Source organism: Halichondria panicea, chromosome 11, assembly GCF_963675165.1.
Source record: "Halichondria panicea chromosome 11, odHalPani1.1, whole genome shotgun sequence".
Taxonomy (NCBI): Eukaryota; Metazoa; Porifera; class Demospongiae; order Suberitida; family Halichondriidae; genus Halichondria; species Halichondria panicea.
In genome coordinates this window covers 5,906,664-5,931,852 of record NC_087387.1, presented here as the reverse complement: position 1 = coordinate 5,931,852, position 25,189 = coordinate 5,906,664, and the positions used below count along the sequence as shown (strand labels likewise).

General features: G+C 39.6%; 6 protein-coding genes across 12 annotated transcripts in view; 1 reads left to right on the top strand and 5 right to left on the bottom strand.

Moving 5' to 3' along the window:
- LOC135344077 (nuclear pore complex protein Nup205-like) overlaps nucleotides 1–25,189 on the top strand; it is a 189,771-nt gene that overhangs the window by 108,285 nt on the left and 56,297 nt on the right. The gene's annotated exons all lie outside the window — the stretch shown is intronic.
- On the bottom strand, nucleotides 538–16,226 carry LOC135344152 (deleted in malignant brain tumors 1 protein-like). Of its 3 annotated transcripts, none has more exons than XM_064541277.1 (6): nucleotides 2,279–2,479; nucleotides 2,015–2,185; nucleotides 1,824–1,970; nucleotides 1,590–1,751; nucleotides 1,195–1,525; nucleotides 538–1,072 (listed from the first exon to the last, which is right to left on the bottom strand). In XM_064541277.1, exons 1-6 carry the CDS (start codon nucleotides 2,343–2,345, stop codon nucleotides 697–699), a joined length of 1,254 nt encoding a protein of 417 aa, XP_064397347.1. In that variant the 5' UTR covers nucleotides 2,346–2,479; the 3' UTR covers nucleotides 538–696. The 3 variants fall into 3 exon arrangements, with proteins under 3 accessions (XP_064397347.1, XP_064397348.1, XP_064397349.1); XM_064541278.1 differs by having other exon boundaries at nucleotides 2,045–2,185; XM_064541279.1 differs by lacking the exons at nucleotides 538–1,072; nucleotides 1,195–1,525; nucleotides 1,590–1,751; ... (1 more) ...; nucleotides 2,015–2,185; nucleotides 2,279–2,479 and adding exons at nucleotides 14,543–14,798; nucleotides 14,922–15,426; nucleotides 15,694–15,837; nucleotides 15,908–16,226.
- On the bottom strand, nucleotides 4,542–12,136 carry LOC135344160 (neurotrypsin-like). Of its 2 annotated transcripts, none has more exons than XM_064541294.1 (6): nucleotides 11,997–12,136; nucleotides 11,772–11,942; nucleotides 11,575–11,721; nucleotides 9,644–9,805; nucleotides 9,300–9,588; nucleotides 4,542–4,808 (listed from the first exon to the last, which is right to left on the bottom strand). In XM_064541294.1, the coding sequence occupies exons 1-6, from the start codon at nucleotides 12,064–12,066 to the stop codon at nucleotides 4,628–4,630; spliced, it is 1,020 nt and encodes a 339-aa protein (XP_064397364.1). In that variant the 5' UTR covers nucleotides 12,067–12,136; the 3' UTR covers nucleotides 4,542–4,627. The 2 variants fall into 2 exon arrangements, with proteins under 2 accessions (XP_064397364.1, XP_064397363.1); XM_064541293.1 differs by lacking the exon at nucleotides 4,542–4,808 and adding an exon at nucleotides 8,629–9,179.
- LOC135344224 (neurotrypsin-like) lies at nucleotides 5,629–6,947 on the bottom strand. Its single transcript, XM_064541419.1, has 4 exons — nucleotides 6,811–6,947; nucleotides 6,527–6,688; nucleotides 6,191–6,470; nucleotides 5,629–6,077 (listed from the first exon to the last, which is right to left on the bottom strand). The coding sequence occupies exons 1-4, from the start codon at nucleotides 6,887–6,889 to the stop codon at nucleotides 5,981–5,983; spliced, it is 618 nt and encodes a 205-aa protein (XP_064397489.1). The 5' UTR covers nucleotides 6,890–6,947; the 3' UTR covers nucleotides 5,629–5,980.
- On the bottom strand, nucleotides 18,054–19,577 carry LOC135344214 (uncharacterized). Its single transcript, XM_064541403.1, has 3 exons — nucleotides 19,413–19,577; nucleotides 18,906–19,353; nucleotides 18,054–18,645 (listed from the first exon to the last, which is right to left on the bottom strand). The coding sequence occupies exons 1-3, from the start codon at nucleotides 19,480–19,482 to the stop codon at nucleotides 18,261–18,263; spliced, it is 903 nt and encodes a 300-aa protein (XP_064397473.1). The 5' UTR covers nucleotides 19,483–19,577; the 3' UTR covers nucleotides 18,054–18,260.
- Nucleotides 20,408–22,950, bottom strand: LOC135344203 (scavenger receptor cysteine-rich type 1 protein M160-like). The gene is made up of 6 exons (XM_064541380.1): nucleotides 22,799–22,950; nucleotides 22,506–22,680; nucleotides 22,302–22,445; nucleotides 22,081–22,242; nucleotides 21,734–22,022; nucleotides 20,408–21,221 (listed from the first exon to the last, which is right to left on the bottom strand). Exons 3-6 carry the CDS (start codon nucleotides 22,423–22,425, stop codon nucleotides 20,837–20,839), a joined length of 960 nt encoding a protein of 319 aa, XP_064397450.1. The 5' UTR covers nucleotides 22,426–22,445; nucleotides 22,506–22,680; nucleotides 22,799–22,950; the 3' UTR covers nucleotides 20,408–20,836.

Here is a 25,189-nt window from a genome sequence, read left to right as displayed (position 1 = left end):
GAAAGTTTGGAGTCAGATAAAGATGAAAAAATGGCTAGCTTGCTTAGCATACTCTCAAAGTACACGAAAATTTTTTTTTGATTTTTTTATCATAATTTTTTAATAACTACAAATTCGCTAAAATTAGTACCCGTTTATAATAGTAACAATAAGGTAACATATCAGAGTTTAGATGGGCGTGGCCCGCCTCCAAAAGGGAGACGGGTTGCAGCCATATCTAGCATTCGTTCTGCTGCAGAAAAACATACAGCACCAATCAGATTGCAGACTGCTCACATTACGTAAGCAGTTTGCATTCAGGAATGCATTAGCACCAATCAGATTGTATAGCCCTTACGTAATGCATTTGTTGGCTTCCCAGCTCCTCCCCTTGTTTGCAGCAAGCTGAGGCTCTGTGGTTAGAGGCGCGGCTAATATTAATGATATTCATAGTTAGTTTGTGATGTGCTAGATAGGGCTGCAACCAGTCTCCCTTTTGGAGGCAGGCCACGCACATCCAATCAGAGTTGTCCATATACTCTGTACAGTTATTGAAAACAAGAGATAAGGTTTATCTTGAAAATATCTCCAGTGCATATAATACTCCAGTTTGTGTATTTGATTACAAACATTCTACTAGCTAACAAAGTTCCATGTAAAAAAAGGCGAATATAACTGAGTGTGTCTTGTTAAGTCAGTGCGTAGACTATCAATGCTTCAGTGTAGAGTACTCTTTCCCCTGAGGGGAGCGGGAACCTCGTAATCTTGGGGATCAGTATGTCTAACCATTGAATATTGGCCATCTCCAGTATTGCTCTCTAGTGTATTCTCTCTGCTGGTGTCTAGCATACTGTACTCCTCGTTGGACACATGGGGTGTGGTAGGTGGGTGTGGTCTAGCTGCACCCCTATGGCTGATGGCATCATAGCTGTGCCCCGCTCCCTCGTTAGTGTCAATGACCTCATAGGAGGGTCCATGGGAGCTGTACGTGGTGTGTGGGACAGTGATGCTAACACCATACGCTGGGTTTTTGAGTTGGAGGGTGGGGTCACTCGTAGAGGCAGACGTTGTATGGGTGTGGTCTTTGCATTTCCTGTTAGCGTGTGCATGAAAATTGTTTTTGCAATATGACATTATTATCAGAATTGTTGTTTGTTATTCTTTTTCTAGCTTTCAGTTCACTATATAAGGTTGTGTTGCTAGTTTAGAGCTTACTTGCTTATTTTCCTCTGAAAGTAAACACACGACACAATCCATCCAGTGACAACCACCACTAGAGCAGCTGCTAATAGACCAACGAGTGCTCCTAATGTCCCACTAGTACTCATGACTGTGCTCTGGGTGATACTGCTCTCTGTGGTAGCTCCATAACTTGGTTGTGAGGTTTCGGTACTAGCATCAGTGAAAGGAAGACACTTCACTCCAACATCCATTGAGTGGGTACAAGAAAACTCTTGGATACAGTTAGAAATATCACTGTCCATTGTTGTGCAGTTGTATGTGTGTACTGAAGCAGCTCCTTCATTGAATTGGTGTAGTGTAGCATCTGTTATTGAAGTATGCAAAGATGAATGACATGGAGTGTATAATAGTATGGCCAAGTAACTCACAGTAAGTTGGTAGCCCTAGTCTACTGCACACTTGAGCAGCTCTCCTGTGTGTCCATCCCTGGTTGCATATTGTCCCCCATTGACCATTGTGGCATATCTCTAGTCTGCCTTCACTGACTGTGGACCCACCTACTAGTCTCATGGCTCCATCATTGCAATCAACTGAATGGTAGAAAATAATTATTATAATTTATTGATGTGACTATGTATGTTACTTTATGCATGTCTACATACCACAGTTAATTGTTACAACCGTTTCTTTCCTCTCTTCGCTAACAATGCAATCATATAGTGCATGTGCATTCTCAACACAATTAGCGTCTCGTAATTTTCTGATGTGGCGTAGTTCGTTTGACAATGTCAAACTTCCTAATACAGCGTCTGTAGAAACAGTAAATATAAAGTTGTATTATCTCCATTCTTACTAATATTATAGCCAAGGTTTAGTTGCCTACAGGCCAATCTAGCAGCTGCTAGTGTCCAGTGTAATGGAGTGACGTATCTCCATCCAAACTCAGATTCACAGACTTGTAGTGCTCCAAAGTTGTCTCTGATTCTGTTTACTAGTCTAAGATCTCCATCATGTTCACAGTCACCTTCAAATTATAATTATGGTCATTTATTCATTATCCATAATTTATTATGCTATTAATGTTTCCATGTACTGCATGTTTTAAATGTTTACTGACCTTGAATTGGATCCTGTTGATGTGTACTTACTATAAAACTTAAAGCTAGAACTAGCAACAGCTTCATATTTGTTTTCTTTTCTCCACTGCTCTTAATCGTCTTACAGTTATTAGTACCTCTTTCAAAGTAGCCTATCTATTGAGAGGTCAGAGCCACTGTGGCATTGATCTGTATGCAACTGGTTACAATCAAACTCAGTGATTAATTATTACAGGTCAGCAGGAAGTCAGTTACATTCTACAGTGCATCCAGTCTAAAGAGTAGAATACCAAAAATGTGTGAGTAGTTGTACTTAAATGTAAATATCTTATGATTGGAACATTTCTAAGAAAATCTGCTGATACCATTGTGTAGGTGAATGAATAAGCTACAACATATCCAAAATTGTTTCCATGACAACATAAGGTGGTGGGTTTGTGGTGATTAATAAAACAGTACCCAATTGTTATAGTGGGTAATCGGTTAGGGAGAGAAAAGGCCAACAGTTTCCGGCTAAGGTTTGGAACTTTGTCACAACATCTATAGATAGTTTGGCTATCTTATGAAAGATTCGATGTTACTTAACCCTTTCCCGGCTTTAGCCGTCATATGACGGCAGCGGTAGTGATAATTTTCAAAAAATCGTTGTGGGCGCTGTGTTGGAGCTATGCGCACGCTGTAGGTACCAGCACATGCGCATTGGGCTGCTCTTTCACGTGGTATCTTTAATATCTTGCCTCAAGGTACGCTTTGTGCAGTACTGTCGAAAGAAAAGTGACCGTTTGATAATGGCTACAAGATCTTCGTAGTACAACCTCAGCGAGGTTCTAGGGCAGCTAGACAGTGAGAATAATGATGCTTATGGCCTTGTTGAGTAAGAGGACAGTGACTGGGATCATACCAAGAGAGGAAACTACTTTTCAGAGGTCAAGCTATAAACATAGAGCCTGAAGAGCCAGAGGAAGAAGCTCCTGAGCATGAACCAAAGTCCTGGACCTTGTAAGTAACTATGGAGTATCATATGTAGTCTGGATAGCTTCAGTATGGTATGCTTAGTCTAGTTAATACACAAGTGGACATCATGAGCCTCCATTGAACTTGTAAACCTGTGTGTAGGTGAAGAAAACATTTCCCGGGAAAAGAGCGTCTGCCGATACGACCTCGCAGAGAAGTTTCTGCTGATCCTGATTGAACCATGTCACCGTGAGAACATTGAGAACACTTACTTAGTGTTTTTAGTTACTTTATGCCTTCATACAATATTCTTTATGTTCATAATTGTAAAATGTGTAAAAAATTGTTAATTAGTGGGGGGTGGTCAGTTGCTAGGTAACGATGATGATGTCATGGTACCCCCAGGATCTGGGCTACCTGTAGGAAATAGTTGCAAGTGATTTCAATGCATTGTTCATGAGATATTTATTTTTAAAGAAAAATATGTATTTATTCTGTATTTTGTTTTTTTAATTAAAGCCGGGAAAGGGTTAAATATCTACACATCCTCCGCAGTGCTCAAAATTGCTAGTTTTTAGTGCCGTTTCGGTTAGGGAGAGATTTGAAGAAAATCTCACGGCTAAGGTCTAAAAATTACACGGAGTAAGCTTGAATAAATTGTCTAACTTTTGATAAGAAAAATGTTTCCAAAAATAGTTTAGTTCCAGAGATAATTGATGTTACGTACATTTTTTTATGATCACCCCCATTATCTCCTAAAATTATTTCCCACTACAACAACTTTTGGGGAAATATTTTTGAATCATGTTGTAGCTTATTCTTTTACCTATACAATGGTATCAGCACAATTTCTTAGAAATGTTCCAATCTTGAGATACATCTAAGTACAATTACTCACCAATTTTTATATTCTACTCTCTAGACTGGATGCACTGTAGAGATTCTGAACGGCACTCAATTAAATGATTGCGTAATCAAATTCATTGATCTGAAGTGCGTACTGCAAGTGTATTGCAACACTCTACAAACATGTCTTTCTACCTAATCATATAATTATTGTGACTGCATGTTGGTCCTATACATTGTGTGCCTCCTCTGAAACTGATCCTGTGATCCCGTTACAGTTTGATCTAATCGTTATGTTGAAAAATACTGCCAATATTTAATTATACTGATCGACCAATCATACACAGAATTACGTTAATTGGAGGGTGGGGTCACTCGTAGAGACAGCTGTTGTGTGGGTGTATGCTGGATTGTGTTGAATTAATTGGTCGTCTTTATACATGTATCACTTTGTCTCATGAATCTAATAAATACAAATGTTAATGTATGCAGCTCTAGCAAAACTATTGGTACTCACAAAAAGCTAAGGGTATTTTTAAATGAATTTTGTCCTGTATTATTTGTAAATTTTATTTGTCCATGTTCCTTTGTCCGACAAGTGAATAGCTTTCATTTTGAACACACTGCACAGTATCATTGTGCTCCAGGTTAGTAACTGTGTCATTGATTGTGTCGTACAATGTCTCATCTTGTGGTGTGTGTTGGAGGGTGTGGTTGTTAGTAGAGACGAGTGTAGAGTGTGTGTGGTCTCTGAGAGGGGGGTGGGAGTGTGTGTCATAATAATTATACTATAGAGGAAATTGTTGTTTGCTATTCTTTGTTAGCAGGTTATTTTTCTAATTGTATTGCTAGTTTAAAGCTTACTTGTTTATTTTCCTCTGTAAGTAAACACAAGTCACAATCCATCCAGTGACAACCACCACTAGAGCAGCTGCCAATACACCAATGAGTATGGTAGCTCCATCACTTGGTTGTGTACTTATCAGTGGTTGTGTGTTGTTAGTAGTTATCACAGTGACAAGAGCATCACAAGCATCAGTGAAAGGAAGACACTGTACTCCAACATCCATTGAGTGGGTAAAAGAAAACTCTTGGATACAGTTAGAAATATCACTTTCCAATGTTGTGCAATTGTATGTGTATACTGAACCAGCTCCTCGATTGAATTGGCGTAGTGTAGCATCTGTTTAATTATGTAAACTTATTTAACAGAATATGATAAAGTAACTCACTGTAAGTACACCAAGTTAATTATGATTATAATTATATGGAGTTTATAATGTGATCATATGTATACCATTCATATGTCAGTGTTTGTCGTATAATGTTATAGTTTGAAGTTTAGTACCAACTTGAGGGGTTTCTGCTGTGTTTCCCGATCACTTGTGGTGCATGGTCTTGTCATCCTGGTTCGTTTATGCATTAGTTTTCTTGTAGCTATATGAGCGTAGCTATAGTATAGAAACATTGGAACGTTGGCTAACAGTGCACAAGTATAATATCTCATAAATTCAGGCATCTACGTATTGCAGAAGTATAATTACCGTATAGCGGGTAATTTTCGGGGGACAAAATATTCGTGGTTTAACAATATTGAGACATTTCGTGGGTAATATTTTCGTGGTTGCTGCTTGCACTGCAGGTAAAGGTAGGCAAGGTCGCTTCATTCGTGGGTAAAATATTCGTGGTCAGACCTCCAACCACGAAAACCACGAATATTTTGCCCCACGAAAATTACACGCTATACTGTATCAGGCGTGTAAATAGAAACAATATCGGCAGCTTCTATAAGTATTTGGTGTTGGTGCACAAACGTTTAATACAAAACTAAAGTTCTGTTGACTATAAGTAATTAAGTTTGTGTGTCCATGTTCCTTTGCCCGACAAGTGAATAGCTTTCATTTTGAACGCACTGCACAGTATCATTGTGCTCCAGGTGTGTCATTGATTGTGCCATACAATGCCTCATCTTGTGGTGTGTATTGGAGGGTGTGGTTGTTAGTAGAGTGGGTGTGGTGTCTGAGAAGGTGGTTAAGGCGTGTGTGTACATGCAGTGCCATAATTTTAGGTTTGCTATTCTTTCTATTAACAGTTCATTTTTCAGTTTGTTAGGGATAGTTTTGTTAGCTTACTTGCTTAGAAAGTAAGCACACGACGCAATCCATCCAGTGCCAACCACCACTAGAGCAGCTGCCAATAGACCAATTATTGCTCCTGATGTCCCACAGGTAGCAATTACTTGGTTGACAGGAACTGCACTAGCATCAGTGAAAGCAAGACACTTCACTCCAACATCCATTGAGTCGGCACAAGAAGACTCTTGGATACAGTTAGAAATATCACTGTCCATTGTTGTGCAGTTGTATGTGTATACTGAACCAGCTCCTCCATTGAATTGGTGTAGTGTAGCATCTGTTTAAGTATGCAAAGTTATGTTTGTACAGAATTATAATGACCAAGTAACTCACTGTAGGTTGGTAGCCCTAGTCTACTGCACACTTGAGCAGCTCTACTGTGTGTCCATCCCTGGTTGCATATTGTCCCCCATTGACCGTTGTGGCATATCTCTAGTCTGCCTTCACTGACGGTGGATCCACCCACTAGTCTCATGGCTCTGTCAGTGCAATTAACTGAATGGTAGAATATAAAGAGTATAATAATTATATATAAAGCTCAATTGCTTGTTAATCCGTGTATATACATGCCACAGTTCTGCGTCAGTAGTAACAATCGTATACAGAGGAGTTTATACCTTGTATTGGGACTTGTTCCTCTTGACTGTTAATCATTTCCAAAAAACTGAAGCAGTACACAACAAGTAATAGCTTCATGTTTGCTATCTCTCGAAGTCTGTTTATATAATAGCATGCAGTACTAATTATAGTAAACTTGTTATACAGGAAGTGATTACCCCCCCCCCCCCCCCCCGTGCTTTTTCATTTCACAGGGCTGTGTAATAATCATGTTACAATGCTGCCAATAATTATACTGATGCTTAGCTAAACAACTTCATACAAATTGTGGACATCATAATTGTTTGGTCCTCTTTCATTGCTTGTATTACGAGCGCCTTTTGGACTGATGACATCATAGTTATGCCCCACCCCCTCACCACCACTGACCATCTCCTCATAATATGGTTCCAGAGAGTTGTACATGGTGTGTGGAGCAGTGGTCGACCAATCATATACTGGATTACGTTGGAGGGTGGAGTCACTCATAGAGACGGGTGTTGTGTGGGTGTATACTGGATTGTGTTGAAGGTCGAGATTGTTAATGGAGGGGGATGTACTGTGGGTGTGGTCACTGCCTTGCCTGTATAATGTCGTAACTGTATGTATTTTCCCCTACTTTAAAATTTCCTCTATATATTATAGTGCTCACCAACATTCCATGTCTGTGACTGTTTTCCTACTTTTTCTATATATATACCAATCCCAATTGTTGTCAGTTACATTTTATATTCCAGAGAATACGTTTAATATTGTGAAATGGAGTAAAATTCAGTTCTAGTCTAGTGCAACATTATATACAATCCAATCTATAGTGATTATTATTATAGTTTTATTATAGTTCATAATAATATTATCTATCACTGATTATGTATCACCCCTTAGGTAGTGTGGTCCAATACATTGTCCTCCTTTGAAGCTTAGTCATGTGATCCTCTTTCATTGCTTGTATTACGAGCGCCTCTTGGACTGATGACACCATAGCTATGCCCCACCCCTTCACCACCACTGACCATCTCCTCATAAGATGGTTCAGAGAGCTGTGCATGGTGTGTGGAGCAGTGGTCGACCAATCATATACTGGATTACGTTGGAGGGTGGAGTCACTCATAGAGACGGGTGTTGTGTGGGTGTATACTGGATTGTGTTGAAGGTCGAGATTGTTAATGGAGGGGGATGTACTGTGGGTGTGGTCACTGCCTTGCCTGTATAATGTCGTAACTGTATGTATTTTCCCCTACTTTAAAATTTCCTCTATATATTATAGTGCTCACCAACATTCCATGTCTGTGACTGTTTTCCTACTTTTTCTATATATATACCAATCCCAATTGTTGTCAGTTACATTTTATATTCCAGAGAATACGTTTAATATTGTGAAATGGAGTAAAATTCAGTTCTAGTCTAGTGCAACATTATATACAATCCAATCTATAGTGATTATTATTATAGTTTTATTATAGTTCATAATAATATTATCTATCACTGATTATGTATCACCCCTTAGGTAGTGTGGTCCAATACATTGTCCTCCTTTGAAGCTTAGTCATGTGATCCTCTTTCATTGCTTGTATTACGAGCGCCTCTTGGACTGATGACACCATAGCTATGCCCCACCCCTTCACCACCACTGACCATCTCCTCATAAGATGGTTCAGAGAGCTGTGCATGGTGAGTGAGACAGTGGTCAACCAATCATATACTGGATTACGTTGGAGGGTGGGGTCACTCGTAGAGGCAGCTGTTGTGTGGATGTATGCTGGATTGTGTTGAAGGTCGGGATTGTGAATGGGAGGGAATGTACATGTTGAAGATAACAGGTTTTGCTGTGCACTTGAAAACATAATTAATAACATTTTTTGTGGGTTTATTTAGTGATACAAATACTCTTGAGTTTAGCAAATAAACTGTTAATGTTACACGTAAAGAAAAGCACATAATTTTATGTATACTGTTCATAGTTGAGTGTGTCTTGTTAAGTCAGTACTTAGGCTATCAATGCTTCAGTGTAGAGTACTCTTCCCCCTGAGGGGGGGCGGGCACCTCGTAATCTTGGGGATCAGTGCGTCCAACCATTGAATATTGGCCATCTCCAGTATTGCTCTCTAGTGTGTGATACTCATTCTCTCTGCTGGTGTCTAGCGTACTGTACTCCTCGTTAGACACAGGGGGTGTGGTAGGTGGGTGTGGTCTATTTGCACCCATGTGATTCATGACATCATAACTGTGTCCCGCCCCCTCGTTAGTGTCAATGACCTCATAGGAGGGTCTATGAGAGCTGTACGTGGTGTGTGGGACAGTGGTGCTACCATCATACACTGGGTTGTTGAGTTGGAGGGTGCGGTCACTCGTAGAGGCAGCTGTTGTGTGGGTGTGGTCTTTACATTTCCTGTGAGCGTGTGTGAGAATTGTTTGTGCAGTGTGACATTGAATTGCTATTCTTGTTTTAATTGTTTAGCTTTCAGTTTGCTAAGGATTGTGTTACTATATCATTCTTATAAAAGCTTACTTGTTTATTTTCCTCTGAAAGTAAACACACGACACAATCCATCCAGTGACAACCACCACTAGAGCAGCTGCCAATAGACCAATGAGTGCTCCTGATGTCCCACTAGTCGCAATTACTTTGTCGACGGGAACTGCACAAGCATCAGTGAAAGGAAGACACTTCACTCCTGCATCCATTGAGTGGGCACAAGAAGACTCTTGGATACAGTTAGAAATATCACTGTCTATTGTTGTGCAGTTGTATGTGTATACTGAACCAGCTCCTCCATTGAATTGGTGTAGTGTAGCATCTGTTTAAGTATGCAAACATAATTACATGGAGCATATATAATTGAAGTAACTCACTGTAGGTTGGTAGCCCTAGTCTACTGCACACTTGAGCAGCTCTTCTATCTGTCCATCCCTGGTTGCATATTGTCCCCCATTGACCATTGTGGCATATCTCTAGTCTGCCTTCACTGACTGTGGACCCACCCACTAGTCTCATGGCTCCATCAGTGCAATCAACTGAATGGTAGAAAATATATTGAGGTATGTCGCGTTACATTTAGAGTTATATATAATTTATGTTCCCCCAGGAAAAAATTTTATAGCAAAATTTGGACCCCTCATTGAACATGGATACAGTAGATACACATTTCTCTGTAGACTAGAAGCTTATAGAGTCTAGTGTGACTATAAAATGGCAGTATTGAAAAAAATTTGTGTTTGCTTCATGTATAATTATATATACAGGTTTTTTAGCGAACAAAAATATGTGCGCACCTTCTTTGCTGCGTATATAAATAGACAGCAAAAAGTTTGAACCATTTTCAAGAAAGATGATCAAAAATAAAGTTATTTGTGACTGCCATGCACTTGCTATAATAGATAATGGAGTGGAACCTACGTCTATATAATTATGGCTTTTTGTGCTAAGTGCAAGAGATGGCTCCATAAGAACTGTAGAAACATTGTGGACAATATTACAAAAAGCCGTGGATTTGCCAGGACTATTAAATAGATAATTGATTTATACAGACGGTGCTATTGTAACAGAAGTATAAATAACAGTCGGTCATCGGTCAATTTCCGAGCAATTAGTCTATTTGACCGGCCATTTAGCTACTTGCTCGGTCATAGTGTCCTAGCATGCAAAGGTTGAAGACCAAAAGTCAGAGTTATGCGTATGCGCACTAAAATAATGATCTCATAACAGCCATGTGTCTTTGTTCATTGCACAAGAGGAGGCCTAGATATTTATAGCTATATTATGTAGCAGAGTGGTAAGACGACTAGGTAAGCTTCTAGACTCGCCAGCCAGCCCTTCCTCGGGGTAAGGGACTGGTGGATTGCCTATCTGAGAGTTGTGCCGGTGGAATTTTAATGAGTTGCATGGCATCATGCATGACATCATCATGTGGTTTGTAATGTCTGATATGCGTGGGTTGCAAATAGCTACACAATTACAAATAAGCTCCCCTTGCTTAGTTTGTGGCAGAGAAACCAAGAAACATTGAGACTGGTGGTAGAAGGCTATACTGTCAAGCCCTTTCCATCCCCAGACTGGAAAGATTTTCTCCAATGTAAGACAAGTGGTGCAAATCATTTACATACTAAAGTCACTGGAGGATTTGTCTCAATTGCAGCTTGATTGATAAGCTCTGCTTGGTCGCTTAATCTTGCACTATAGCACAGTCTTACCCATCCATTATTTTGTTATTATCATGCATTCTACCACAAAGAAATTAACTAAGCAATACTGTGGGCGTAAGGATGTCACATTACATTGATACTGCACTCTGATTGGTCATTACCAGATTCAGGTAACGGCACAACTCTCAGATAGGCAATCCACCAGTCCCTTACCCCGAGGAAGGGCTGGCTGGCGAGTCTAGTAAGCTTCTATTTTATGATCTAAGCATTACTTTACCATAAATCCTCCTTTTTTATAGAGATTACTAAGGATATTGCACGTGTAATTTAGTGTCCGATCATTATCACCTGATGGCAGAACAAAATGTATTATGCTAGGACAACTTGTCAGGACAATCAAGATGTGTTATTTATACCTCTGTTATAGTACTGTTTTTTGCTGCTGTATATGATATTGTTACTTCATAATTATTCTGCTGCTTAATCTTGAATCATTGTAAGCATGCATGGGGGTAACAACAAACTTTTCTGGACCCATGCAGGGTGCCCATATTTTTCATTATTTTACAGTAATGTTCCGGAGGGGGTAAGGGTCCAAATATTTCGACAGGTAAATTATTTGTAAATCCATGTTTACTTACTACAGTTAATTGTCACAGCAGCAGTTTGTTTCTGCGCCTCGTACTCAATGCAGTTATATAATTTGCATTGATCCTCAACACAGTCAGCTTGTCGTATTCTAAATATGTATACATCACTAGACAACCTCAAACTTCCTGATGCAGCGTCTATAGAAATAGTGTATATAGGATTTATTAGAGTGGATTCGCTATCTCACTCATATTATAGCCAAGATTTAGTTTCCTGCAGGCCAGTCTAGCAGCTGCTTGTGTCCAACCTGCTGGAGTGATGTATGTCCATCCATACTGAGAGTCACAGATTTGTAGTGCCCCATAGTTGTCTCCTTTGTTATGTGCTAGTCTGAGATCTCCATTTTGTTCACAAGCATCTGTATTGTATGGTAATTTAGTTGTTTCCATGTACTATACATGTCTATAGTTACCTTCAATTGGATCTTGCTGACAATCAGTACTTACTATATAACTTAAAGCTAGAACTAGAAAAATCTTCATAATCTCTTTTCTACTGCTCCTATAATTTCTCTTGCAATACCACTTTCAAACTATCTATTCTCAACTGGTATAATAATTATTAGCTTTTTAATAAGTGCTGACATCAGCGTTTTACATTCAAATTGCACAGGAAGCGACTCATCACCAACTGTGCAGATATTTTTTCATATCGCACACCTGGAAGTATTATTGCACACTTGTTATTGTAGGAAGTGATTCTTATTTGGAATGAAACGTTTTCAGCAGTGAGAGAACAAGAAAAACAATAATTTACACACTTATGATCATGCAATGAATGTCTGCATGAACCTTTGAACTACCTACTACACTAGCAATTTAGAGCTGAAAAGAACGTTTAGGCAACCGCATTTATGACTAAAAAAGATAAGTAGCTAAACTGATTTTTTACACACAGAACATATTAAAAATCGTGGGCGTGGCTGCGCTTTAGCTGATTCAGCAATAATTTATGGTCCCAGTCCTTAACTTACCTGAGTTGCGAAGGTTGATCAATTCACAACAATAAAATCGCAAAACCTAAATAGTATACTGGTATATACACACGATCCTTGCCTTGAGTGTTGCTACTCTACTTAGTAGTTAGCTCTGCACTAAAACGCTAGCTATTGGTAGCTACAACAGTGAGAAGAGAGCTGCAAGGCTCTACTCTCTACTGATGCAGCCAGGTTTGAACTTTTGGCATCGATCGTTTCTAACAACAATCATGGTCGATCATTACCCACTCTTTGAGTTCTGGATTCTGCCTGCATGCAGCAAAATTAATCAATGCAAAAATGTTCATCAAATATTCATGAAACACTACATTAGTAGCTTTATGTTATGTAGGTTGGCACCTTCATCGAGGCATCAGCACCCGCGGTGCTTTTATTATACTGAGAATGTGACCAAGTAACTCACTGTATATTGTCCCCCATTGACCATTGTGGCATATCTCTAGTCTACCTTCACTGACTGTGGACCCACCCACTAGTCTCATGGCTCCGTCAGTGCAATCAACTGAATGGTAGAAAATAATTATATTGAGGTGTATATTTATGTTCCTTTATGCATGTCTACATACCACAGTTAATTGTCACAACAGTTTGTTTATTCCTTTCGTTAACAATGCAATCATTTAGTGCATTTGCATTCTCAACACAAGTAACGTCATCTCGTATTCTTTTGGCGTGATCTACTTCCCATGACAACTTGTAGTGCTCCAAAGTTGTCTCTGATTCTGTTTACTAGTCTGAGATCTCCATCATGTTCACAATCACCTTCAAATGTTATGGTATTAAGCAACAACATTTCCATGTACTGCATGAATATATAATACTCTTACCTTCAATTGGATCCTGTTGACAATGAGTACTTATTATAAAACTGAAAGCTAAAACTAGTAAAATCTTCATATCTGCTGTTGTCTTCTTTTTGTATATTTAGGAGGTCAGTTCCATGCACTGTAGCCAACAATTATGTATACAGCTAGTTATTGTAAATGAAACAATAAACATCGGACAGCAAAAAATAATTATTTTGGAAATTGTCCGGGTATAATTGGAACAGATTTTTATAGAGCATGCGAAGTGTCCGAAATAATTAGAACAAGCAAGCAGCTGCATGCGAGCTAGCTAAGTTTAACAGAACAGTGTGCGACTGAATAGTTGCACTAGCTATCTAAAACTAGCTAATCAAAGCTATCTAACTGCAGTAGTGTACTGTAAGTCTTACTTGCCATCTATGAATGATAACTCAACTTTTCAAGGTATTGTTCGGATATTTAGAACAAATGTAACATTAAAGTACTGGAGTGTCCGTTGTATTAGAACAACGAAAATTGCCCAAAAGAGTGTCTGGGGTAATTAGAAGTGTCTGATAAATTAGAAGATATACGGTAATTGACAGGAAGTCAATTTAATAATTATGTTGTTTATAAAATTGAATGCATCCATCTGCTAGTTTAGTGCAACACTATACGTGACAGGCTCTAGGAAAACCAGACTATTGGAGCAGAATTTAGTATTGAGCTACAGCTAAATTTATACCTACAGTATAAAATCTCAAATAAAATGTTATTGGTGTATACGTATCTACAGTCCTTCTACTACCTCTCTGTAAAATCTGATGCTCTAAATCCAACTCTTTCCATCGAAACGCTTCGTCCAAACTTTCGTTATTACCTTATTTTTCCTAATTGAGCAATCTTTGAGAGCCATTTTTCTCGATACTACATTTTACGGCTTCGAGTTTCTAACGAGCATAACTCGGGTATGAAACTAGGTATGTGAACACTAAGCATACCATTGTGTAGGCGATGCTCTGCTCTATCACTTGGTACATTAATCACCAAAATTTTAGTCTGCTCCAATAGTCTGGTTTTCCCAGAGCCTGTCACATACAATGTTTCTAATTATAAACTCTGTTGTTCATAATTATCAGTGACTATAATTATAATAATTATCATTATACTCTTCAGCTTCTAGCTAAACTATTGGTGTTGTTATTACTCACAAAAGGTGTCTACTCAACTGAACTTGTGTTAACTATAAATTTAGTGTGCCATGTTCCGTTGTCCGACAAGTGAATAGCTTTCATTTTGAACACACTGCACAGTATCATTGTGCTCCAGGTTAGTAACTGTGTCATTGATTGTGTCGTACAATGTCTCATCTTGTGGTGTGTGTTGGAGGGTGTGGTTGTTAGTAGAGACGAGTGTAGAGTGGGTGTGGTCTCTGAGAGGGGGGTTGGGAGTGTGTGTGTGTACATGTACATTGCTATAAATATAGGTTTGCTATTCTTTCTGTTAGCAGGTTCGTTTTCTAAGTTTCTATTTGTGTTGCTACTTTAGAGCTTACTTGTTTATTTTCCTCTGTAAGTAAACACACGACACAATCCATCCAGTGACAACCACCACTAGAGCAGCTGCAAATAGACCAATGAGTGCTCCTAATGTCCCACTAGTACTCATGACTGTGCTCTGGGTGACACTGCTCTCTGTGGTAGCTCCATCAGTTGGTGGAGAGGTTTCAGTACTTATCGGTGGTTGCTTGTTGCTTGCAGACATCTCATTGACATTGCTATTTCCCTCAGTACTTGCTGGATTACACTTTGCAATCGTAGGTGTTGTTATTGGTGTTGGTGTTGGTGGTTGCTGACAGTTGCAAGCTGTTGGAGTTTCTACATTGGTAATTACTTCATTGACAGGAACAGCACAAGCATCAGTGAAAGGAAGACACCTCACTCCAACATCCATTGAGTGGGCACAAGAAGACTCTTGGATACAGTTAGAACTATCACTGAGGCAGTTGAATGGATATACTGAACCAGCTCCTCCAATATTGAATTGGTGTAGTGTAGCATCTGTTTAAGTATGCAAAAAGTTATGTTTGTGCAGAATAAGTAGTAGGTTGGTAGTCCTAGCCTACTGCACACTTGAGCAGCTCTACTGTGTGTCCATCCCTGGTTGCATATTGTCCCCCATTGACCATTGTGGCATATCTCTAGTCTGCCTTCACTGACTGTGGACCCACCCACTAGTCTCATGGCTCTATTATTACTGCACTCTTCACTATCAACATTTCCTACATGTGTATGATATTAATTTTTGTGTCAAGCCAATATACTTACTGCAGTTCACTGTCGCCACAGTGGTTTGCTGTGGTTCGTCAGTAATACAGTTGCTCAGTTGATCTGTAGTCTCAACACAAGAGCAGCTTTCAATTACCCTTGTATATACTCTGCTAGTTAATTCCATAGTACTTGTTGTAGCACCTGACAAATAATTATATAATTTAGAATAACGGATATATTTTTGTAACCTAGAATTATAGCTAACTCTTACTTGAAGAGCCAAGATTTAATTGCTTGCAGGCTAGTCTAGCTGCTCTATCTGTCCAGGCCCCATTGCTTGAAAAGTATCTCCATTGATCATTGTGTGATCCAGGTATATCTTGACAAACTTGTATTGCTCCAAAATTCCCTCCACTGTTATGTACTAGTCTGAGATCTCCGATATTGTTATTGTTACAATTACCTAATTTGTTCTGAGCCAGTATAATAGTGATAAGCATTATAAACACAGTACCTTGTATCGGTTCTTGTGCCTCTTGACAGTTGGCAAATTCCAGAAAGTAGAAAAGTATTAGTAAGAGCTTCATGTTTCATTCATGCACTCTATCATCATAATTCTTTAACAATGCTTATATACTTGTCAGCAGGAAGTGACTACTCATGCATGCAAACTGCCTATAACATATTTCACGGTTACTTTTAGTTTGAGGCTGTGTAATAATCATGTTGCAATGCTATACCAAAATACTGGTGCTTAGCTAAACAAGCACTTCAGCTAAACTAGCACTTCAGCTCTATGTAATTGTATGTGTGTGTTCTTAGTACTTGCAGTTAAATCTATCGGAGGTTCACTATACTCTAGATACTCAAAGGTTAGTGTCAATTTGTAGGGTTTCTGAATCCAGTGTCGGTAAAAGAATTGTCTCACATTTCACACACAATGACATATCAGTGGGCGGCCACGGATTATAATAGTCCGTTGGTTTGTCTGTTTGTTTGTTTGTTTGTATTTCTGAGTCTTATACTCACCTGGATGCCATAGCCCTGTGTTTACAGCATGGATGCCTCCACATGCCCACACAAGTATTAATAGTGGCAGAATTTGATTTGCTTCATTTTTGAATAAAAGCGAGCAAACGCTTAAACTTGCACGTTGGTAGCTTGGCGCTAATCTATTTACAGCTGAAGTGATCCCGTGCCAAGAATAATGGAAAAGGATACTGAAGTAGAAAGCTAGATTGTAGTGGTTGCTTGTTTACTTATCCTAGCCCTGATCATACCTAGAAGCTTCTTTACTGACCTTGCCGTGATCCTAATCCAGACATGCACTATACTTTAGTATAGTGAGTTTTAACTCTCTTCTCAGCATACCTCTAGTCTACTTCATTGCTTGCTGCTTATAGCCAGCTTACTTGCTAACACTCCTCTGCATGGTTTTTTTTATAGATCTATATATTAATTTTGTTCGTGTCAACAGCCGAGGGTTAGCACTTCATTGCTCTAGTTTATATGTGATTGTATTCCTCCTCTGAAGCTTGATCCTGTGATCCTCTTGACAGTTAGAGTTGAGTGTAATAAATATTGTCAGGTAAATGCTGCATGTAATTTAGCTATTTATCGTTTTAGTTTTTAGTCTATCATAATAAGTCCTCTAGATCTGCCGGCCACTTCTTCTTTATCCCTTGAGTTCTCGTAATCCACTGTGTTTTTATGATGCTAGCTATTCACTGGTCCTGATCTTGTTGCTCTATGCACATCTTCTGGCTCTAGTGTAGCTATGTTATTAGTAGAACAATTACGTTGGCCATCAATACGTCCATATAATTACTTCAAGCATGTAATTTTTGAATTCTTAATACATGTAGATTCTAGCTATTTAAGTAAACTATCTGTTACAAAGCTAATTACCCAACACAGAGTTTAATTTTGTGTATTCATGTTCCTTTGTCCAACAAGTGAATAGCTTTCATTTTGAACGCACTGCACAGTATCATTGTGCTTCAGGTTAGTAACTGTGTCATTGATTGTGTCGTACAATGTCTCATCTTGTGGTGTGTTGGAGGGTGTGGTTGTGTGTAGAGACGGGTGTAGAGTGGGTGTGGTCTCTGAGAGGGGGGTGGGAGTGTGCAGTGTATATGTGTAGAATCAGTAAATAAGTAAATAATGTTGTGCTTATGTTGACCTCCTCCACCTCACAACCGTCTCCAATGTGCACACAAGTGTCTGCTTGTAGTCTATTCCACCTCTTATGTATAATACCTCATCTCATACTGTACAGTGCTTCATTTGTACCCTTCATGTTCTGTGTCTGATATTTGGGGAACTAAGAGTGTGCAAGTACAAATTAATGTTATTCTACTGAACTAGAACACAAACTAAATACCGTATAGTGCGAAATTTTCGCGGATTTCGTGGGTAGCAATCCTACACGAAAATTAAGTCACTGAAAATTGTTCTTTAATTAGAATTACCTGCTATAACGTGCAAAGATTTAAAGGCGTGGCTTCCGGTAAGCAGTCATTCCGCAAACATTGTGCAACGGTAATTATGATAATTTGTTTATATAAACTGTTGAGTTAGCTTTTAGTTTCTATTGCAAACACACACTGTCTCTTACGTAGCTACTATATCTTTCTGAGTGGTATCTCGTAGTCTTGAGGTTCTTGACCCCCTGCATTGGTCGAATCTAGGACATGATAGTCATGCTCTTGATCCCCCACAGCTGTTGGACCCCCTGCATTGGTGGACTCTAGCACATAATAGTCATGCTCTTGCTCGTCAATATCCAATGTACTAGAACTGTAGTCTTGGTCAGATATAGGGACAGGGTGTGTGGTTGGTAGGCTGCGATCGATGACATCATAGTTAGTTGCCGTGTCAACCCTGACCTGTTCGTAGGCCGGACCCTGTGAGCTGTAGTCTGTCTGTATACGAGCTGGTGGATTGCCTTGGTAACGTTGGACATGTTCGGAATCGTACACTGGGTTTTGTACAGCGTTATCTTTGTTACTGCAAGTGTGTGTGTATGCGTGCATGTGTGTATGTGTTTACATGTGTTATTTTCTCGCGTAAAAATTATTTGCTGCTAGCTATTACTATACTGCAAGCATCAACATAATAAATATCCAAACTTTGCGAGTGCTAATTATAAGGCTTCACACAAACAAGGTGGCAAAGACCTATGTACTGATACTTGCATGTATTACCATCACTCGCAAAGTGTTGTAGTACTATAGAAGTAGAGTCGCTAAACAGTGTTGCTAGTATACCTTGTAGTTGAAGCTTCATCTTTCCTTCTGTTGACCACACAAGTGACTATCCATCCTGTAGTTACTGCAACCAGCAGTGCTGCTAGTACAGCTATGAATGCTCCTAGTATCACTTGACTACTGTTTGAGTCTCCTCCAGTAGCTGGCATCATAGTGGCTGTTGTAGACATTTCCTTGGTGTGTGTAGACTGTAGACAGTTTGTTGGTGTGATACCTGAATACTGTGTAATGACCGTTGTTGTAGTCGAGCATGGTGGTGTTATGACCGGAGAGCAAGATTCTCTCTGAATGTCTGTTACATTAATAATCATTACGCAAGGCCCTCCTGAGTTCAAGTTACAATTGTCTATAATATAGTCTCTCAAGATATTTCTCGGAGCATCGCGACAAATATTTAGGCATAGTGGTCCATTAACTTGAATAAGAAGTTCCACAGAACGACTGCATTCTATAATGCAAACGAATGGCATAAAGTGCTCATGTTATGTATAATACTAATTAACTTACGCATATGACTTTTCCCAATGGAAAGTTTGCAGTGAACTGCTGCTACTAATAGTACAAATACAAACCTCATCTTGATGGTTAAGCTTGACTAACTGCACTGCATGTACGTTGTATATTTTGCAGTAATTTGAACGTCCTGCATACATATTAACATAACAACATGCAGTTGTCATAATTCCTTATTAGTAAAAGAAAAGTAGCATATGTCTGCCTATATGTATTTCAAACGGTACTGTCAACTTGTGGGATTCTGAAACCATATTCTTTATATTTGCTGTCAGTATCTAAGAATGGGAAGTTTATTATACACACACAGATGAACACATACAGTTACAGTCTGTAGTACTTACCTGTTGATGTTCCTCTCTGTATAGTGTCAATAGTAGCACACTGATTTGAAACAGTGTCCTCATGTCTGATCACCTAGTGCTATCTCTTTCTAGAATTCACTTCTGTCAACGAAACCAAAAGTTGTCAATATGAGCTTCCTATGAACAGATGATGTTATTCTCAGAGTAAATAAATATTCAGACGAGCAGTGTCTATAATTTTTATGCATAATTATATGTTTATCACTATTATAGATGTTCTTTCGACCCCAATTACTTAATCCTGTGACCGTCTTTCATGTTGAGGCGCTGTGTAATATGCATATACCTATATATTTATTGCGTTACGAAACATTATGTTGGCAAAGCACATATAATTATGAATAAAAATTCAAATTCTTAATGTATGTAGCTTCTAGCTAAACTATTAGTGTTAGGAATACTCACAAAAGCGAACCACTCAACAAAGTTCTGTTAACTAAGTTAATTTAGTGTGCCCATGTTCCTTTGTCCGACAAGTGAATAGCTTTCATTTTGAACACACTGCACAGTATCATTGTGCTCCAGGTTAGTAACTGTATCATTGATTGTGTCGTACAATGTCTCATCTTGTGGTGTGTGTTGGAGGGTGTGGTTGTTAGTACAGACGTGTGTAGAGTGGGTGTGGTCTCTGAGAGGGGGGTTGGGAGTGTGTGTGTGTACATGTACATTGCCATAATTATAGGTTTGCTATTCTTTCTGTTAGCAGGTTCGTTTTCTAATTGTGTTGCTTGTTTATTTTCCCCTGAAAGTAAACACATGACACAATCCATCCAGTGACAACCACCACTAGAGCAGCTGCTAATAGACCAATGAGTGCTCCTAATGTCCCACTAGTACTCATGACTGTGCTTTCCTGTCCTTCTATTGTAGCTCCTTCAATCGGGTGTGAGGTTTCGGTAATTGTCGATAGTTGCCTGTTGTTGGTTGTCATCTCTTTATCATAACCATTTTGTTCAGTACTCGGTTGGCAGACCTCAGTAGGACTGTCACCATTGCCTGTAAAACTTTGCTTTTGTACAAATATAGCTGAACATTTTAGTGTGCTTACTGCAATTAATGGTTACTGTAGAGTACTCTTCCCCCTGAAGGGGGGCGGGCACCTCGTGATCTAGTGTGTCCAACCATTGAATATTGACCATCTCCAGTATTGCTCTCTAGTGTGTGATACTCATTCTCTCTGCTGGTGTCTAGCGTACTGTACTCCTCGTTGGACACAGGGTGTGTGTTAGGTGGGTGTGGTCTAACTCCACCCCTATGACTGATGATATCATAGCTGTGTCCCGCCCCCTCGTTAGTGTCAATGACCTCATAGGAGGGTCCATGAGAGCTGTACGTGGTGTGTGGGACAGTGGTGCTACCATCATACACTGGGTTGTTGAGTTGGAGGGTGGGGTCACTCGTAGATGCAGACGTTGTGTGGGTGTGGTCTTTGTATTTCCTGTGAGCGTGTGCGTGAATTGTTGATGCAATACACCATAACAGAGGTATAAATATAGTCGGTCATCGGTCAATTTCCGAGCAATTAGCCTATTTGACTGGCCATTTAGCTATACTTGCTCTGTCATAGTTTCCTAGCATGCAAAGATTGAAGGCTAAAGGTCATAATAGTTATGATGCGCATGCGTACTAAAATAATGATCACATGCATAACAGCCATATGCATGTCTTTGTTCATTGCACAAGAGGAGGCCTAGATATTTATATAGCTATGTATCAAAGTGACAAGAAGACTAGGTATAAGCTTCTATTTTATGTGCTAAGCATTACCTTACCTAAAGCGTAGAGATTACATTGCATGGGTAATTTAGTGTCCGACCAATATCACCTGATGGCAGAACAAAATGTATTTTGCTAGGACAACTTGTCAGGACAATCTATTTATACTGCACAATTATCGGAATTATTCTTTCTGTTAACAGTTTAGCTTTCTGTTGGCTTATAAGAGCTTACTTGTTTATTTTTCTCTGAAAGTAAACACACGACACAATCCATCCAGTTACAACCACCACTAGAGCAGCTGCCAATAGACCAATGAGTGCTCCTGATTTCCTAACAGCAGCAATAGATTTATTGAGTAGATATGCACAAGCATCAGTGAAAGGAAGACACTTCACTCCAACATCCATTGAGTGGGCACAAGATGACTCTTGGATACAGTTAGAAATATCACTGTCCATTGTTGTGCAGTTGTATGTGTATACTGAACCATCTCCTCCAATGAATTGATGGAGTGTAGCATCTGTTCAAGTATACGAAGTTAATTACACTGGAGTGTATAATGTGATCAAGTAACTCACTGTAGGTTGGTAGCCCTAGTCTACTGCACACTTGAGCAGCTCTACTGTGTGTCCATCCCTGATTGCATATTGTCCCCCATTGACCATTGTGGCATATCTCTAGTCTGCCTTCACTGACTGTGGACCCACCCACTAGTCTCATGGCTCCATCAGTGCAATCAACTGAATGGTAGAATATATATAGAGCTTAATTGCTTGTTAATCCGTGCATATCTACATACCACAGTTCATTGTCACAGCTGTACGTTCCCACCCTCCATACACAATGCAGTCATATAATACTTGTGCATCCTCAACACAGTCAGCATCTCGTATTTTAAAAATGTTTACATTGCTGGACAACATCAAACTTCCTGATGCAGCATCTGTAAAAATATAGTGTATATGCATAATTATTTAGGGTTAGAGTTGTTTTGTTTTCTTACTAATAATTATTATAGCCAAGGTTTAGTCGCCTGCAGGCCAGTCTAGCAGCTGCTGGTGTCCAGCCTGATGGAGTGATGTATCTCCATTCCCGTTGATAGATGCAGACTTGTAATGCTCCATAGTTGTCTTCAGTTTTATGTACTAGTCTGAGATTTCCATCACGCTCACAACCATCTTTAAATTGTGTATACACATTAATTGGTATAATTATTTTAATTATGATCTTTTAGCAATGATTTATTAGTTCTGCGTGCCTGTATAATTATGCTAAAGATTAATTTATTTTACTGACCTTGAAATTGTCCAGGATCCTGCTCACAATGAGCACTTATTATAAAACTTAAAGTTAAAACTAGCAACAGCTTCATATCTGTTTTCCACTGCTCTTAATTATCTTACAGTAATTAGTACCTCTAACCCTTTGCTTTCTACCTATTGAGAGGTCAGAGCCACTGTGACTGTGACTGCATGTAACAGCAATTATTATTATTCTCTTGCTTGTCAGGAAGTCAGTTATACATTCTAGAAGATTCTGAAGCACACTTCAGTTTTAATTACAACATGCACGATTGTATAATCAAATTCATTGATCTGAAATGATAGCTTTAGTCTGTTTCGAACAAGTCCGTATCTTAGTTAACTTGAGGTGCGTGGGCGGCCACGGGTTATAGTCCGTTGGTTTGTCTGTTTGTTTGTTACCCGAGGCACGTGAGCGGCCACGGGTATAGCATCCCCTGTTAGTTTGTTTGTTACAATTGTAGTTTGTTACTTGTTTATTATTGTATAGCTGAAAACTCCTCTCGTTTTTATAGATATCTATTTATTCATGTCAACAGCCGAGGGTTAGTACTTCAGTACTCTAGTTACCCGAGGCGCGTGGGCGGCCACGAGTATAGTACAGTAGACTCTCGCTATTCCGGCTCTCTGAAGTACGGCCACCTCGATATACCGGCCATTTGGCTTGGCACGGAATGCTAGCTATATGTTTACTGCACAAAACTCACCCTGAAGTACGGCCACTCGCTATTCCGTTTACCGGCCAGTGCTGGCTGTCCCAAACAAGGTTTTCAATGTAATTTTATACGTATATTACGGCCGGATATGACGTTTTGTGTGTGGTTAAAATAAAATTGGTTAAATAGAGAACAGAATGATTCATTATCCTACATTATCCTCGAGACAAGAACCGCAAAAGTAGTCATTAGATTCGAGGTAAGGTCATTTTTAAGCCGCGGCTATTTCCTGAGCTGCAGCCACCTCGCTATTCCGGCCAAGCTGCATGGTCCCAAGGGTGACCGGATTAACGAGAGTCTACTGTAGTCGTTTGGTTTGTCTGTTGGTCTGTTTGTGATTTCTGAGCCTGCATGCTTATTATTTTAATAGTAGCAGATTTTTATGTTAAAGCTTAATTATAACAGGTCCTCTTTGGACACAGGGGGTGTGGTAGGTGGGTGTGGTCTAGTGGCACTCCTATAACTGATGACATCATAGCTATGCTCCGCCCCCTCGTTAGTGTCAATGACCTCATAAGAGGGTCCATGAGAGCTGTACGTGGTGTGTGGGACAGTGGTGCTACCATCGTACACTGGGTTGTTGAGTTGGAGGCAGGCATTGTGTGGGTGTGGTATTTGCATTTCCTGTGTGACATATGCGTGTAATAATCATGATATAATTGCTGTTTGCTATTCTTTCTTAGCTTTCAGTTTGCTAATGGTTGGGTTGCTATGGCTTACTTGGTTATTTTCTGCTGAAAGTAAACACACGACATAATCCATCCAGTGACAACCATCACTGGAGCAGCTGCCAATAGACCAATGATCTGAGTGCTCCTAATGTCTCACTAGTACTCATGTCTCTGCTCTGGGTGATACTGCTCTCTGTGGTAGCTCCATCACTTGGTTGTGGGGTCTCAGTAGTTGTCGGTGGTTGCCTGTTGCTTGTAGACATCTCATTGACAGGAACTGCACAAGCATCAGTGAAAGGAAGACACTTCACTCCAACATCCATTGAGTGGTGGCATGATGATGGAGTTATTATGAGGTTGCAGTCACTGGGATTTGTTTCAGACGTTTGGCAAGTCACATTATATACCGGCCCTGTACCACCTCCATAATAGTGGACAGTAGCATCTATAATGATAAGCATAGAGTGTTTAGCTTAATGCAGAGATAATAGTGTCGGATACCCGAGTCTACTACACACTAGAGCAGCTTCTCTCTCTGTCCATCCATCACCATGCACACACTGTACCCCAGGTACCATTACTACAGAGCTCTATTCGATCCTCCCTGTATGTAGATCCAGCGACCAATCGTATCTATCCCTCCAAGCAACCTGCATCCTTATAAGCATGATTTCTAACTATTTTTATTTACTTACCACATATCAATCCAGCTACTGGTTCCATTCCATATAATGTTGTAATTATGTCCCAACCCTCACGTAATCCATTTTCATTGCCATCACATATTACTGGAGTTGTGATTGTCCAATGATCTTCTTCAACCATAAAGCTTGTTAGCTTGGCTCCTGCTTAGATATTAACTCAATATACTCTGTATATAATAGAATCGACTCACGTGCGTTCAAGAAACCAAGTTGCCTGCACGACACTTGAGCTGCAGTTTCGCTCAACTCACTGTTAACATACGACCAGAAGATACCAGATTGCTGTGAAGTAAAG

Coding starts and splice junctions, on each gene's coding strand:
- LOC135344152 (XM_064541277.1), bottom strand. CDS start 2,345: ATGAAGCTGTTGCTAGTTCTAGCTTTAAGTTTTATAGTAAGTACACAT. Junction 1,971..2,014: donor AAACCTTGGCTATAATATTA/GTAAGAATGGAG, acceptor CTGTTTCTACAG/ACGCTGTATTAGGAAGTTTG. Junction 1,073..1,194: donor TTTCAGAGGAAAATAAGCAA/GTAAGCTCTAAA, acceptor ACACGCTAACAG/GAAATGCAAAGACCACACCC.
- LOC135344214 (XM_064541403.1), bottom strand. CDS start 19,482: ATGAGGTTTGTATTTGTACTATTAGTAGCAGCAGTTCACTGCAAACTT. Junction 19,354..19,412: donor CATTGGGAAAAGTCATATGC/GTAAGTTAATTA, acceptor TTTGCATTATAG/AATGCAGTCGTTCTGTGGAA. Junction 18,646..18,905: donor GATGAAGCTTCAACTACAAG/GTATACTAGCAA, acceptor ACACACTTGCAG/TAACAAAGATAACGCTGTAC.
- LOC135344224 (XM_064541419.1), bottom strand. CDS start 6,889: ATGAAGCTATTACTTGTTGTGTACTGCTTCAGTTTTTTGGAAATGATT. Junction 6,689..6,810: donor GGAACAAGTCCCAATACAAG/GTATAAACTCCT, acceptor TCTACCATTCAG/TTAATTGCACTGACAGAGCC. Junction 6,078..6,190: donor TGTGCTTACTTTCTAAGCAA/GTAAGCTAACAA, acceptor CCACCTTCTCAG/ACACCACACCCACTCTACTA.
- LOC135344160 (XM_064541293.1), bottom strand. CDS start 12,066: ATGAAGATTTTTCTAGTTCTAGCTTTAAGTTATATAGTAAGTACTGAT. Junction 9,806..11,574: donor TGCTGTGACAATTAACTGTA/GTAAGTAAACAT, acceptor TCTACCATTCAG/TTGATTGCACTGATGGAGCC. Junction 9,180..9,299: donor TTTCAGAGGAAAATAAACAA/GTAAGCTTTTAT, acceptor ACACGCTCACAG/GAAATGTAAAGACCACACCC.
- LOC135344203 (XM_064541380.1), bottom strand. CDS start 22,425: ATGTTGTCCAGCAATGTAAACATTTTTAAAATACGAGATGCTGACTGT. Junction 22,243..22,301: donor AGCTGTGACAATGAACTGTG/GTATGTAGATAT, acceptor TCTACCATTCAG/TTGATTGCACTGATGGAGCC. Junction 21,222..21,733: donor TTTCAGAGAAAAATAAACAA/GTAAGCTCTTAT, acceptor ACACGCTCACAG/GAAATACAAAGACCACACCC.